Source organism: Aythya fuligula, chromosome 4 (assembly GCF_009819795.1).
Source record: "Aythya fuligula isolate bAytFul2 chromosome 4, bAytFul2.pri, whole genome shotgun sequence".
In the NCBI taxonomy this organism is placed as follows: Eukaryota; Metazoa; Chordata; class Aves; order Anseriformes; family Anatidae; genus Aythya; species Aythya fuligula.
The window spans coordinates 57895196-57907758 of NC_045562.1; the positions used below are offsets into that span (position 1 = coordinate 57895196).

Below are 12563 nucleotides of genomic sequence, written 5' to 3' on the forward strand. Positions count from 1 at the left end.
CTTTTCAAATGATCATAGATTTTCTAGGGACTCTGTCAAGCTTGTTTGACTCCATTCCTTGACGAGTGATATATCACTGGCTGCAGGAACCTAACAAAATGTTCACTCTGTCCTCAGTGCATTGTCCAAGATGGTTTTCAAGAGCCTAACCATCCTATGCTGTATCTCTGTTGATCCACTACTATAAGGCTGTGTTGTTTGTGCCTGTTTTTTCAACACAAGCTGCAGCTGGTGCCCTTCTTACACCTCTTTCTTCATCAGCCATTGCAATGGTGTTTTCATAAACCTCCATAGTTTTTAGCTGATTGTCTTTGGCACCCTCCTGTTCTGCATTGACTTTGCAGCACTTGCAGAAACCGCAGCAGTGTTTCCCACAGAAGGCAAGTGTAGACATAATCATATTGTCCCAGGGCTCTAGAGAGTGCATCCAGATGGGTAGGAAATCCCAGTTTTGGAGCTTCTCAGGCAGTGAATGTGGTCGTTTTGTCTGCATAACGTTAATTACAATCACAGCAATACACAGAGCAAACAAGGGAAGGCAAACACCCAAAAGGACTGGCCAGCCTGCCAGTGACAGACCAAATACAAACAAAGGCAAAAGAAAGAAGCAGACGAGAAGATAAAATATAGCAAACCATCTGTACTTGGCTGTTATGTTCCCCAAACTCTTGCACATCCGTATTGGGAGCCGGGTGAAAGGCAGCGGGTAAAACAGAATTATCCCAGAGACATTGAAGAAAAAGTGGCACAAGGCAATCTGAAAGAAAAAAAAAAAAAAAGTTTGAGAAGTTTGCTCCTATAAATGCCTCTAAATGCTCCTGCCTACATAATAATAACTTCCAGTGGTGCTGACTGCATAGTGTCCCTTTTCCTGCTCCTCACTTTGTTTTTTGTCTTGTCTTTCACGCTATTTCACTGCCAGGCCTTTCCTGCATGAAGCAAGGACTGGGTAATACCTCATGCATTGTAAAGGTCAAACCCTACAAACAGGCCATGGCATTTGGAAACAAGGCAAGCATAGAGGGGACTCCTCCTTATCTCCCTGCAGATGGAGAAGTTTTAAAACACAGCTTTCCACTGCAAGAAGTTGAGTCTACCAGAAATAAAGCTGGCAAACCAAGCAACAATCAGGAAACAGTTTTGTTGTTAGTAAGGCAGGAGAACCATGTGAGAACTATTCATTACTGAGTTCTGCATCCCTAAGTTTTCAACTAAGAGATGGGAAAAGTAGATTAAATATTGCATACAGGTTATTGAGAAATTGCTAATTGGATGAGCCTGGATTTTCCAAACAATTAGCAAAAAGTTTACACGGCACTGAAATGTGACTTTTTCTAAATCTTTTATGATCATTTGGTTTACATATTTCAAAATCCTTTAAAAAAAAAAAAAAAAAAAAAAAAGCATGAAGAGACATATACTTGCTAAATCTTTCAGAAGTCACTTGGACAGAGTAAGCATACGTGGAACAAAACAGTACATTCCCTGCTCCCACTATCTTATTTTTCTTCCATAACTGTTATCAGACTAAAGCAAACATGAAAGTACTGGATTCTGATTTTTAGAGTACATTATAAAAATAGCAGGTTAACACGAGAGCTGAGGTTGGTTGAGATAGTATCTTCACATGATTATATCTGTTCTGTCATGCCTGAGGACAATAAAATAACTTCTGTAATTTTCTTAATTTATTGTGGCTAGTAAAAAGCATTCATCCTATTCACAAAGGAAACTTCATTATCTTTTCACTCTTTGATGTAGAGGGTTCATTGAAATGTTATCTTCTGACTGGAATGTTCTTTACTGGGCGGTAAGTGGGAGCCCAAAGCCAGGCTGCCTACATCTCAAGTAGTCTGAGGCAAAAAGAAATTCAATAAAAGCCGCCCATATTAGATTTGCAATGAGAATGTAGTTGTCATGATGCTCACTGCAATGTCACACAGGTTGACAACTTGACATCTTATGAGTTTTAAAGCCTCTACTTAGATGACAGAAATCCCTGTACACTGCATAAACAGAGTTTGGGTCCTGAGCAGGGAACTCAACAGAAATTAGTAACCCTCATAGGGGATAGACAAGAGAGTTGTCAAAGTGAGCACTGAATTCCAAGATGCTAAGATCCCATACTCTGCAGTCAGGTGGCCAATCTTGTCTGCTTTCTGAATGAATTAATCAGACCAAGCTAAATTTATGAAAGCAAGATCTGACTATATATAGACATTCTAGGAATGCTTAATAGAAGCCTTTTGCTCTGATAGTTGAAATTAATGAGCAGTCACTAGTAGCACTCAAAGAATCAAGTCCAATTTCCATGATATATTTGCATCAGAACTAATTTTGTCAGATTCTTATTCAGAAAATTTGCAATTCTAAATGAATTCCAAGGAAGCATTGGTTTATACTGACCTGTAATGAATATTTTAATGTACTCCCTGGGCTTGCTAAAGCTGCAAGTATAGCTGTTGTGGTTGTGCCAATGTTAGCTCCTAAGGTGAGGGGATAAGAACGCTCGATGCTTATAACACCAATGCCTAGGAGAAAGGAAACAGCATTGAATGATTGCAGAATGTTGAAAAAAAAAAAAAAAAGATAAAAAGTGGAGATAGAAATTACAATATTGACAACTTACCAACAAGAGGTGTAATTGCAGATGTGAAAACAGAACTACTTTGGACAACAAAGGTCATGCCAGCCCCTGCAAGCATAGCCAGGTATCCAGCTAGCCAAGTAAAAGGAAAAGGGAAATCTAAAAAACAAAACAAAACATTGTCTTTAGAATAACAAATATTTAGAATAACAAAATGTTCCAGATATATAGAAAACAACACTAAGCATTTCAAATGTAAATATACTGCTTGCATATTGTCTAAAACAAGAAGATTTGGGGTCAGTGTGAGTTCTATTACTTGAATTTACCCTGTTCTTTGTACTCTCTCTCCAGCCTTCCACCACTGGACACACTGTGGATACTAGGCTAGGTAGACCTTTGTCCTGACCCAGAGTAACATGTATGTTGTAATATGAGTAGGTACCAGAAATTTTTCCACTGAGCTCAACACAAAACTTTCTAGGTGTTTAAAGTGTCGGTTTTGGCGAGCAGGCACCTGCTACATGAATCAGGTCTTCAGAAAGTTCTGAAGAGTATCCTGAGAAAATAAGGAGGTTTGTTTTAACTAGTTTTAAGCTGATCATCTCCTAATAATTCACTTGTTACTCTTGCAAAGAAAAGCTAATCACGCTGATTAGAGAAACTAAGCACAATGGTCTGCAGATTTGTAAGTGAGAAGGGGCCAGGACTCCATCAGTCAGGAAGACAGAGGGATTCCAAGCAGATCACAAATGAACAGTAACTGGCAGCCGATCACTTTCTACTCGTTTATTTTGATTTGGGCAATGTTCTTTGCCCAGAAGAAGACAGAAAGGGGACCACTTTATTGTCTTCCCCATATCTGTGAGCATTCTCTTCTAACACAATCAGGTGTATGCCAGGACTGCTTTTCCCTAGTACAGGTTCTGACCTGGATTCAATGGAAAATGAAGAAAAAGCAGCCAAGTGGAAAACAAACAGAACAAAACAAGACAAAATAGCTGTTTGCACACAATGAAAACAGGCTGAAAAATCACCTGAATAACACGGGGAAAGACAGAAAGTACCAATATGCAGGGCTGCTTATCACCCTGAGGAGACGGTTAAGGAATGGAGCAGGGCAAGTAAAAGAAATTAGATCATTAATCTCTACGTACATTTATTCAGCTTACTTTGAAAGAAACATGGAGGCCCTGTGCCCAAGCCAGCAGTCACAATCTCAGCACTATCTTTTGAGGATATGAAGATTACATTTCTAACAGCTAATGATTATACATCAAGATACAGAGCCTGAACTTTGGTCTCTGTTGTTAACCTGCAGTCCACAAGCAAGCTGTTAACTAATAGCTTTTAAAAGGAAGAAAATAGCATGCTGAGCTGAAGAAATATTGGGGGGTGACAACTCTGGTTTAATACTGCTTTCTTGAACCTATTCTGTAATAACTGCATAACAGAACAGGAGATTTTGATAAATGTGCCTAATGTCCTTGCTATTTCTAAGAGCAATCTTCAGGAAAAGCAGGTTAATTACCAGTGTTGATTGTCTTCTTGATAACACTTGCCACTTGTCCTTTAAGTACAGAGTTTAATAGCTTAACGATCATCACCAAACAGGAGCACAGAACAAGCAGGGACAAAGCCAGAAGGATGAGACCGATGGCAAGATCAGGCAGGTCTGATTCTGCAAAGAGATGCCGGCCTGAAAAAAAAAAGAAAAGGAAAACAAATTGGCCTAGTCACATTTTTGCTTCTGATCCCAAGGCCAGCTCTGGTTTTCATGCATAGCCCTAAGAACGTGGGACCAAAGCACACACAGCTTGAGGCGGTGATGAAAAGAAAGAAAATGCTGCCTCCCTGGCTGCACAAAAGCCATGCCTGAGAGGAACTCGTGTATGTACACTTTCATAAATACACAGTGAGCAAATCTGCAGGGCAGGCAGAAGCAGGGTGACTATATGCATGGAAGGAGAACAACAACAGAGTGAGGAAATTGTGGTGTGCTCCCAGCTGGGCTGTGAGTCAGCTCTTCCCAGGGACGGCTGTGTGCTGGGAATGGCTGCTGAACGTCCTGAGCAGCACACATAGGGATGGAGACATCCAAGCAGCCACCACAGCAGAGTAACTGTAGCACCGAGTCACCTGAATAGCAAGGGTGACATGATACTGAGGACCCCAATTACTGATATCAGGGAGCATGGAAAGGTATCCACCCACAGCCAGATGCAGTGATGATGATGTAGCTGTACAATAGAGCTGAGGCTGTTTTGACTGCACCTGTAGTAGTACCTTGTGTATGCATACAGGCAAGTGCCTCGTGGTGTAAGTCTGAAGTGGTCTGTAGGAACCATTAGGAAGATAGGCACCTCTGTAAAAATATTGCAGAAGGAGAAATAGTTCCACTACTCACATTTGCTGATATAGTCTGTTTCAGATACATTTTTCATAGTCCATGTCACGTTTCCTTCAGTCCAGCAAAGGTCAGGAGACGTGCAGTTTTCTGAAGGTGAAAGTGTGACATTCTGCAGTGTCTAAAGATTGCCAGAGAAAGCAGATGGTTCAGTCACCTACAGCCTTCTTTAAGAGCCCATACACAGTTCTAGGTTTTTGCTGCAACCAAGAATTCATCAACTACAGCTACAGGCAGGTTTGTAAGCTGGAGTATAATTAGTGACACCAGAGAAATGACATAGCAAAATTTTTTGTTTTGTTAAAATAAACAGCTGTGCTGTTACTCAGGTCAGTCAATATGACTTTTAAAGATGAAACCTTCTATGTCAGAGCAACCAGATCGTCAGTAGCTGAGAACCATAATTACTGATCTCAGGACTCACTGAAATAGATTCACAATTCTGCCTGCACTTTTTGTGCCATTGCTCACCTTCTGGGCCTGGAAGGATTGCAGGATGCTGACACTCAGACCTGAGAGGGCACTGGGAGCAGCAGGCCCACCTCAGCCTCCTCCCACACCTCAGGTGGAGCAGCCGGCACTGCTGCAGGTAACCTGAGGGGAGTTTCATGCTACCACAGCCTGCTCCTGGCCCTGTCTGCCATGGCTAGCATTTCACTGGCCATCCAGAACATCATTCAGTAGGAGTGGGGCTCCTCTCAAAACTTAATTTTAATCTCCACTCTGTGTGTGCTTTAGCATCTGCTGCCTCAGGACTTCAGAAATCAGTTTTACACACCCACTAACAAGTAGAATAACTCTCGTTAGAGGTCCAGGTGCTGTTCAATGCTCTAGTTGTTAGTTTAGCTGAACAACACAAACCAAACACAGCTCCACAGTCCACCAAAGTACTCCTTGGTGCCAATCTGGGCAACAAGTTCCTCAAGCTGCAGTGGTCTCAGGAGAAGAAAAGATAATTTTAGACCCAGAGAGGCTTTGTCTGAAGGTAGTTTTCTGAGAAAACTGAAGTAACCAACTGCCAGCAGACCACCCTAGCACATAAAGCTGCTTAGATCAGATAGGTGGGCAAAAAGAGATTTTCTTGGGCATACATTGCAGATTTTTTCCACTTTCAATGAGTCTGAAGGAGTGCCAAGTTTAAAGGCATTTGTATGTGAAAGGAGTAGGTTTGGCTCCAAACCACCAGTTCTGATAAGCAAGGGCCTGCAAAAGCAACCAAGTCAAGACTGCTGCTGGTATGACATGCTTGGTTTCAGCAGTACAAAAGCTACATTAAATTGCCTGCATTCCTTTTCTGCAGCAATAAATACTCATTTAAAAATCTAATTTCACAATCCTATGATAAGCAGTGCCAGCTATGGATCAATAAATATTTCCTGAGGAGCCTGACAACTAATTTAACATAATACTTACCACATTGGTTTCAGTTACGCACCAAATCTTTACAAGGCTTTTGTTTTTTGCTGATTCGTCATTTGTAGCAATTGCATTTATTACAGATTTATCAAGCTTAAAAATAAACAAAGGAAAACAACAGAGTTACTCCAACTTCCACCACACACTTCTGTTCAGCTCTACCCAGATAATAACTTCCCTTTTGGAAGCTCAGCCACATGAAACCTACATGACCATCTCTAATACTGGAGCTGCTGCCCAGCAGGGAGGATGGGTTTTACTCCCCGAAAAGGTACAACTTCGTATGCACAAATACTCACACTGGAGTATTCTCCCCAAATCACTCACCCCATCATCTCAGCCATTCTGCTTAAACAGCTACACTGACACAACAAGGCTGCCACACTGAAGCAACGGGCTGCCATCCCATCCACCCCATATGTCACCTGCGTTCCCAGCCCTCTAGCTAGGCCTATCCTCATGAAGATGAAATGTAGGGGAAACAGAAGTGGGAATTATGGAGCTGGGTCTTTGTGAATCCACCTGCTAATGAGCTTTATCCCAAAGACACAGAGAAGTGATTGAGTCCCTTTCCCATATTCAGAGCATTCCATTTAACTGTGGTGGTACCAAGTAAGTAGCTTCGTTAATGAGAAAAAGAGCTTACCTCAATGATGAGCTTTGTAAAAGGGTCTGTGATAACTTTTAGTAGCTCAGGGGCATCCTCACCACTTTCAAGATGAAAGGACTCCACTATAACATTAGTGAGATGGTAAAGATAGCCAGAAATTACTTCAATGGGCAACAATGCAAAAACAGCAAGCCAGTTGAAGAAATCATGGATTGTTGCCCCAGCAAAGGCCCTGCAAGAAGAAATTCAAAAATAGAGCTGCTTTTAATTAAACAATATGTGCACAACTTCAATTAAATATGAAATCATAAGGGTGGGGATGAAGCCCATTTACAGACAGGAATTATTTCATTTCTAAGGTCCCAGAAGATGATTGCTTTATTACAGAGCTCTAAGTTTTTTCCACACCATTGTCCAAGTGAAAGAGTCAGGCAAGGTGACCAGAACAAGAAAAACTAGACAATACAAAAGTAACCCTCAACACAAAGCTGCCAAGAGTACTTAACAGCTTACATTGTTTTTGTATCTCACCCTGTTTTGGTACACTTTTAATTCTCAACCAGGATTTGCTTCTAGGATCTGTTCTCCCTGACTCATGCAGAAGACGTCTCTTTGCAGCCCTCTCACATGTTCTTGCAAACCATGGGTGTACAGCTCCCTTCCAGCTTCTCCTCCACAACCTGAAGAGCCACAGCTATTTCCTCAAGGGCACTCTTTCCAAAGTTCCTGGCAGGTGCTTGTTCTCCTCTTAATTCTATGCAATCTGCCTGTATTTGTTTTAAAATATGGCTCCTTAAATTAAGCATTGTAGAGGAAGAAAAATATGGAAGAAATATTCCTTGAAATGCTAATCCGCTAATTTAGGTTCCAAACTGCTTGAGGGGAAATTAGGTGGAGCATTCAAAGTAGACCAACAAAATGGAGAGTGCTACCACAGAGAGAATATCTTAATCGGTGGTTGTCACCAGAGTTTTTCTTTCCATTTTGTGAAAAGTACACCTGTGAGTGCCCTACAGAACAAGCATATGCAGACGGTATTTAGAGACTAAAGTGGTTGTTAATGACTACATTAAAAATCAACTTCTTTCCCGTTATTATTTATTTAAATTTTCCTGACCAGAAACTAGTAGGGTACTTTGTCATTGCAAGTTAAGTGACAGAAACTAGCTCAGCCAAAGATTCCGAACAGCAAATCTTTGAGAAATATGCTTCAGTTAGGTGTACTTTGTATGTTTGGTATGCCATAAATAAAAGATACTAAAGTCTTATATTCCTCCCAAGTTTACTGCCCATCTCCATTTAATGAGAGCTCTATGTGATAAAGTGAGCTCTTAGTGATAATGCCAAGTGACGGTAAAAAAAAAGTTGCTGCTCTATTTATTTTACAGCCAAAACACTTCATTTTTCTATGGCTACCAGCTGTTGCTTGTTGTAGACTTCAAAAGCCTGGAGCACTGGAGTCCCTCTTAATGAGAGTAGATTGAAATAGCATAATGTCAATTTATTAACTCCTAAAATTAAGAAGTAACCAAAAGTGGGTGGCATCATTGGAGTAGTCTGAAAATTTATCATTGCGTAAGATCCTATTTAAAATGGTGGAGTCTCACAAAACCACAAAAATTTAAAGGAACCCAATATGCTTTTCTGCATGTATATGAAGCCATATATCTAAACAGGACTGTACTTTGGCCATGGCAGTTGTGCGAGGAGTGACAACAGCTTAAAACTTGCTATCATGTCAAAGCTGACAGTTTAGGAAGCTGAAAATTACATAATTCACATCATAATTTCATAGGACAAAGCAAAAAATTAACTTTTTTTTTTTTAACCTCCATTGAAATAAATGGTAAAATCCTTTATGATTAAAATCTATTGCATTTATAGGTCATTAACCTTGCTTTAGAAGTTTCTTGCGATTTTCCTAACTAGACATTCAAATTCTGGTCAATAGAAGGGTTGAATGGCTGTAGTGCTGATAGGCAGTATAGGAGAAAACCTAGTGAGAAGGAAGAAAAGCAGCTTTTCAGTTCTACTGTTTAAGTACAATACCTTCTAAATTCATTCCTGTCCCCGGCTTGCATGAGTGCCACAATTGTGTTTGTAACTGAGGTGCCAATGTTTGCCCCCATAATGATAGGAATAGCTGATTGCACAGTCAGCACTAGAAAGTAGAAAATGAAGCATTGAATGAAAAAATCATCAGCGAGCTATTTGGTCCAATGAAAATTAATCTATGTTAACACCTGACTTCCCTTGATGTCACTGGGATTAGACACTCTAATCCAGACGTTTGCTTTAATCAAGCCCCTTGGGAATGTGGTACTCTGACAGTCTAGTGACCCCCCACTGCAGCCCATGGTTATCTCCTTTCACTGCATGATAGAGGGCCAGAGTAAGAGTCTCAGGTATTGTCTGCAGAATTGTGAAATGGTGCTAGAAACAAATCAAATTCAGTAACAGGCTAACAAAAGAAAACTATGCAGATACTTTAAAAGCTAATGCATTCAATACCAAGGCTTCCAGTGATTTTCTTTGCTATTATGGACAGTATTTTCTGCAGTGTATTAACTTTTTCTCTCCCCACCCCCCCCCCCTTTTTTTTTTTTTTTTCATAATTTGATATCAGGGCAACAGTTGTGAAAGTCTTTTCCTGCTATTCCACCCAATGCTTCTACAACTTCAGCACAGGTGGGAACATTTGTTCAACCCCACACTGAGATTTGTGGGTGATCTTTAGGAAGATACTGTAAGCAGACTTACGTGTGGAGGACACCATGCTGACCACAATGGATGAAGAAGTACTGGAGCTCTGGACCATAACGGTCACCAGAACTCCTATCACCAGTCCCGCAACAGGATTAGACAGCACTGAATCATCTTTAAAAATGTCCCCTGCTGCTTTACCTGCAAGAACACATTCTCAGAGTGAGGGAAGTACAAGGTGAAGTCAATAGGAATTAGCAGAGCATTTAATTAAAGATCATTCAACCATTTAATATGATACATAGGTAGCCATGCTTGCCAGCCAAAAAATGTACAAGGTGATGTAGCCCAGGGATCCAAATTCAAGTTCTGAACTCCCAGTTTATCAGTTATCAGGCAATATGTTATATTTTCTCATTTCAGTGACTAAACAAGCTACAGTGAACTCCACAGAGAACTATATAAAACCACCATCAGAAGAAAGACTGTAAAGAAAAAATCAACACATATACATAGATTTAAATGCTATTTCTGCCCTAATGGCTTTTGGTTACTGCCTCAAGGAAAGTTAATTTAATAATTTTGAGTAATTCTGCTCCTGTAGCTTTCTGTATTGCCAAAAATCCAGATAATTCTGCAGAAAATCACGTATTTCTTTGATAACTTCTGAATCCATCAGCAGGTTTCAACCCTCGTAGGGAGGTGAACATAAAAATATATTCCAATAGTTTTCATCTTTGAAAGATTTGGGAGACATTTCAGTGCTGAATGCTTTGATCAAGAGGGTAGTTTTGATATTTCTCCTTGTTGAAATGACTTTCACATGGGACAGATTTATGCTCAGGTGCATTTGTGTAAACTATCACTAAAGTAACAGGAACCTCCTAAGAAACTGGGGCCAATAATCCCTACATCAACAGCTCTTTGGAATCTGAGAAACAAAGGCCCTTTTTATTGCAGAGGAAAATCAGTTTTCAAGCAGAAATACTTACTTCTGAATCTGTATCTCTACACATAAATCTGTGCATTATGCTCTTGAAGAGTAAAACTTGCATTTTGTTCACTTGGATGACATTTAATGCCTCATTTGTAGCTTATTCCTGATATTTTAGATGCATTTTCATACCTACCTCCTACCAGTTGAAAAGCAGAGCTCAGTACATCCAGAGAGCACACGAATAAGTAGAGTAATCCAAGCAAGATGATAAACTTTCCTATTCCATATAGTACACGAATGATTTTTCCTTTTCTATCCAGTTCTGCAAAATAAATACATTATACATAAAAAAAAAAAAAAAAAAAAAAAAAAAAAAACTTATTTATGTTATCTGGTGTTTTCTCCAGAACAGTTTAATGTGCAAGCAGAGACTACAGAGTTAAATATGGTGTTATGACCCCAGTGTATAATTAAACCCAAAAGAGTGTTCTTAATCCAAATTTTAACGGCAGAAATGGATAGTTCATTTAGTTAGTTTTACCAGGGAAAAAAAATAAAAAAGCCTTCGGTATAAGATAAATGCCTTATGAAGACCAGGACTGATCCTTGGTTTAACATATTCATCCTACTGAGTAAAGAAGAATCAATAGGACCCTGAAAATAAGATCCTGATGCTTTTGGGTCGTTTTCCATATATTCCCTTGTGTTTTAAGGAGAGTAAGCAGCATGCTCTCCAATTCCTTCTAAGCTGCCTAAATACACTATCCCAATTTCACCACTATGGAAGCTGTGACAAAATGTAAAGCCTACATCTGAAAACAGTTCAAATCCTAAATTCTGTTCTGCAGCAAATACCATTTCAGAAAACATAACTGATACAAAGACAGCAAAAGTAATGGAAAAAATAAATAAATGCAGGTAGCTTATTTACTGAGAAACGTCTACCTGACCACTTGACCCCCGTGTCCTGCAGCTCTGGCAGAGCCCATGGGTTTTCTTCTGGCGTTGTCTCATCTATCAAGGCTATCGTGGAAAATGCAGGTTGGATTTCCCCTTTATTTCCAAGTGAAGTCACGTTGCCTGATGAAATAGAACATTAAAAAAAATAATAAAATAAAATAAAAAAATTAATTACTTTCCTTCTTCTCCAAGGAGTGTCAAACTTATATATCTCTAACTCAGAGGTGAGAGCGCATGTTACCTTTGTGATTTTCTCCTTCTTTTCCAGGCATGTTCTGGTTTTGTTTGGAAGAATCCCCAATATAGTTATTGGTTTCAGGCTTGTCCACCTCAGGCCAAGGAGCCATGATCTGTGACTGATAAAGTAATGCTGGTTAAAAAGTATGTGAACTCAACATACTCAATTTACAACAAGGCATTTGAGAATATGATTAATTTTAAGAGAAGAAATGGAATAGAAGTAATTTGTCCTTGACCACAGCTTTCTACTAATTTTTCTGAACTATTATTTTATTTGTGAAATAGATATCTCATTTACCTTTGAAATCACACAGTTGATTTATTTGTGCAATTTAAAAAATTAATTAAAAAGTCAATCATGTTTATATTTTTGTTCACTTTTTCTCAGCTTTCCTAACCTAAAGCATTTCTTTAATTCATTTTATCTCCTTTCAGCAAAAAGTCAGATAACTGCTTTCCTTTTTTCCACCTTCTAGCTTTAACTGACTACCTTTATCAAACTGAAAATTCATTCTTCCTCAAGGCATAGCCTAGTCTGGGACACGTATGCTAAAAACAACCTTCTTGTTGCCTCTGCTGGTTCATTCCCATGGAAGGATGGAGGACTGTGACTCTGGACAAGTCAAAGGAAGACACAAGCTTCAGAAGGTCCAGAATGGCCCTTGCTGAAGGACCAGACAAGAGCGTTATTAAATGACAGAGG

At 39.6% G+C, this 12563-nt stretch overlaps 1 protein-coding gene across 1 annotated transcript; it reads right to left on the bottom strand.

Moving 5' to 3' along the window:
* Nucleotides 1-181: 181 nt before the first annotated feature.
* SLC34A2 (solute carrier family 34 member 2) lies at nucleotides 182-11967 on the bottom strand. The gene is made up of 12 exons (XM_032187246.1): nucleotides 11862-11967; nucleotides 11606-11740; nucleotides 10854-10982; nucleotides 9781-9924; nucleotides 9070-9181; nucleotides 7057-7252; nucleotides 6408-6503; nucleotides 4995-5115; nucleotides 4119-4286; nucleotides 2630-2746; nucleotides 2407-2531; nucleotides 182-757 (listed from the first exon to the last, which is right to left on the bottom strand). The coding sequence occupies exons 1-12, from the start codon at nucleotides 11965-11967 to the stop codon at nucleotides 182-184; spliced, it is 2025 nt and encodes a 674-aa protein (XP_032043137.1).
* Nucleotides 11968-12563: the final 596 nt, after the last annotated feature.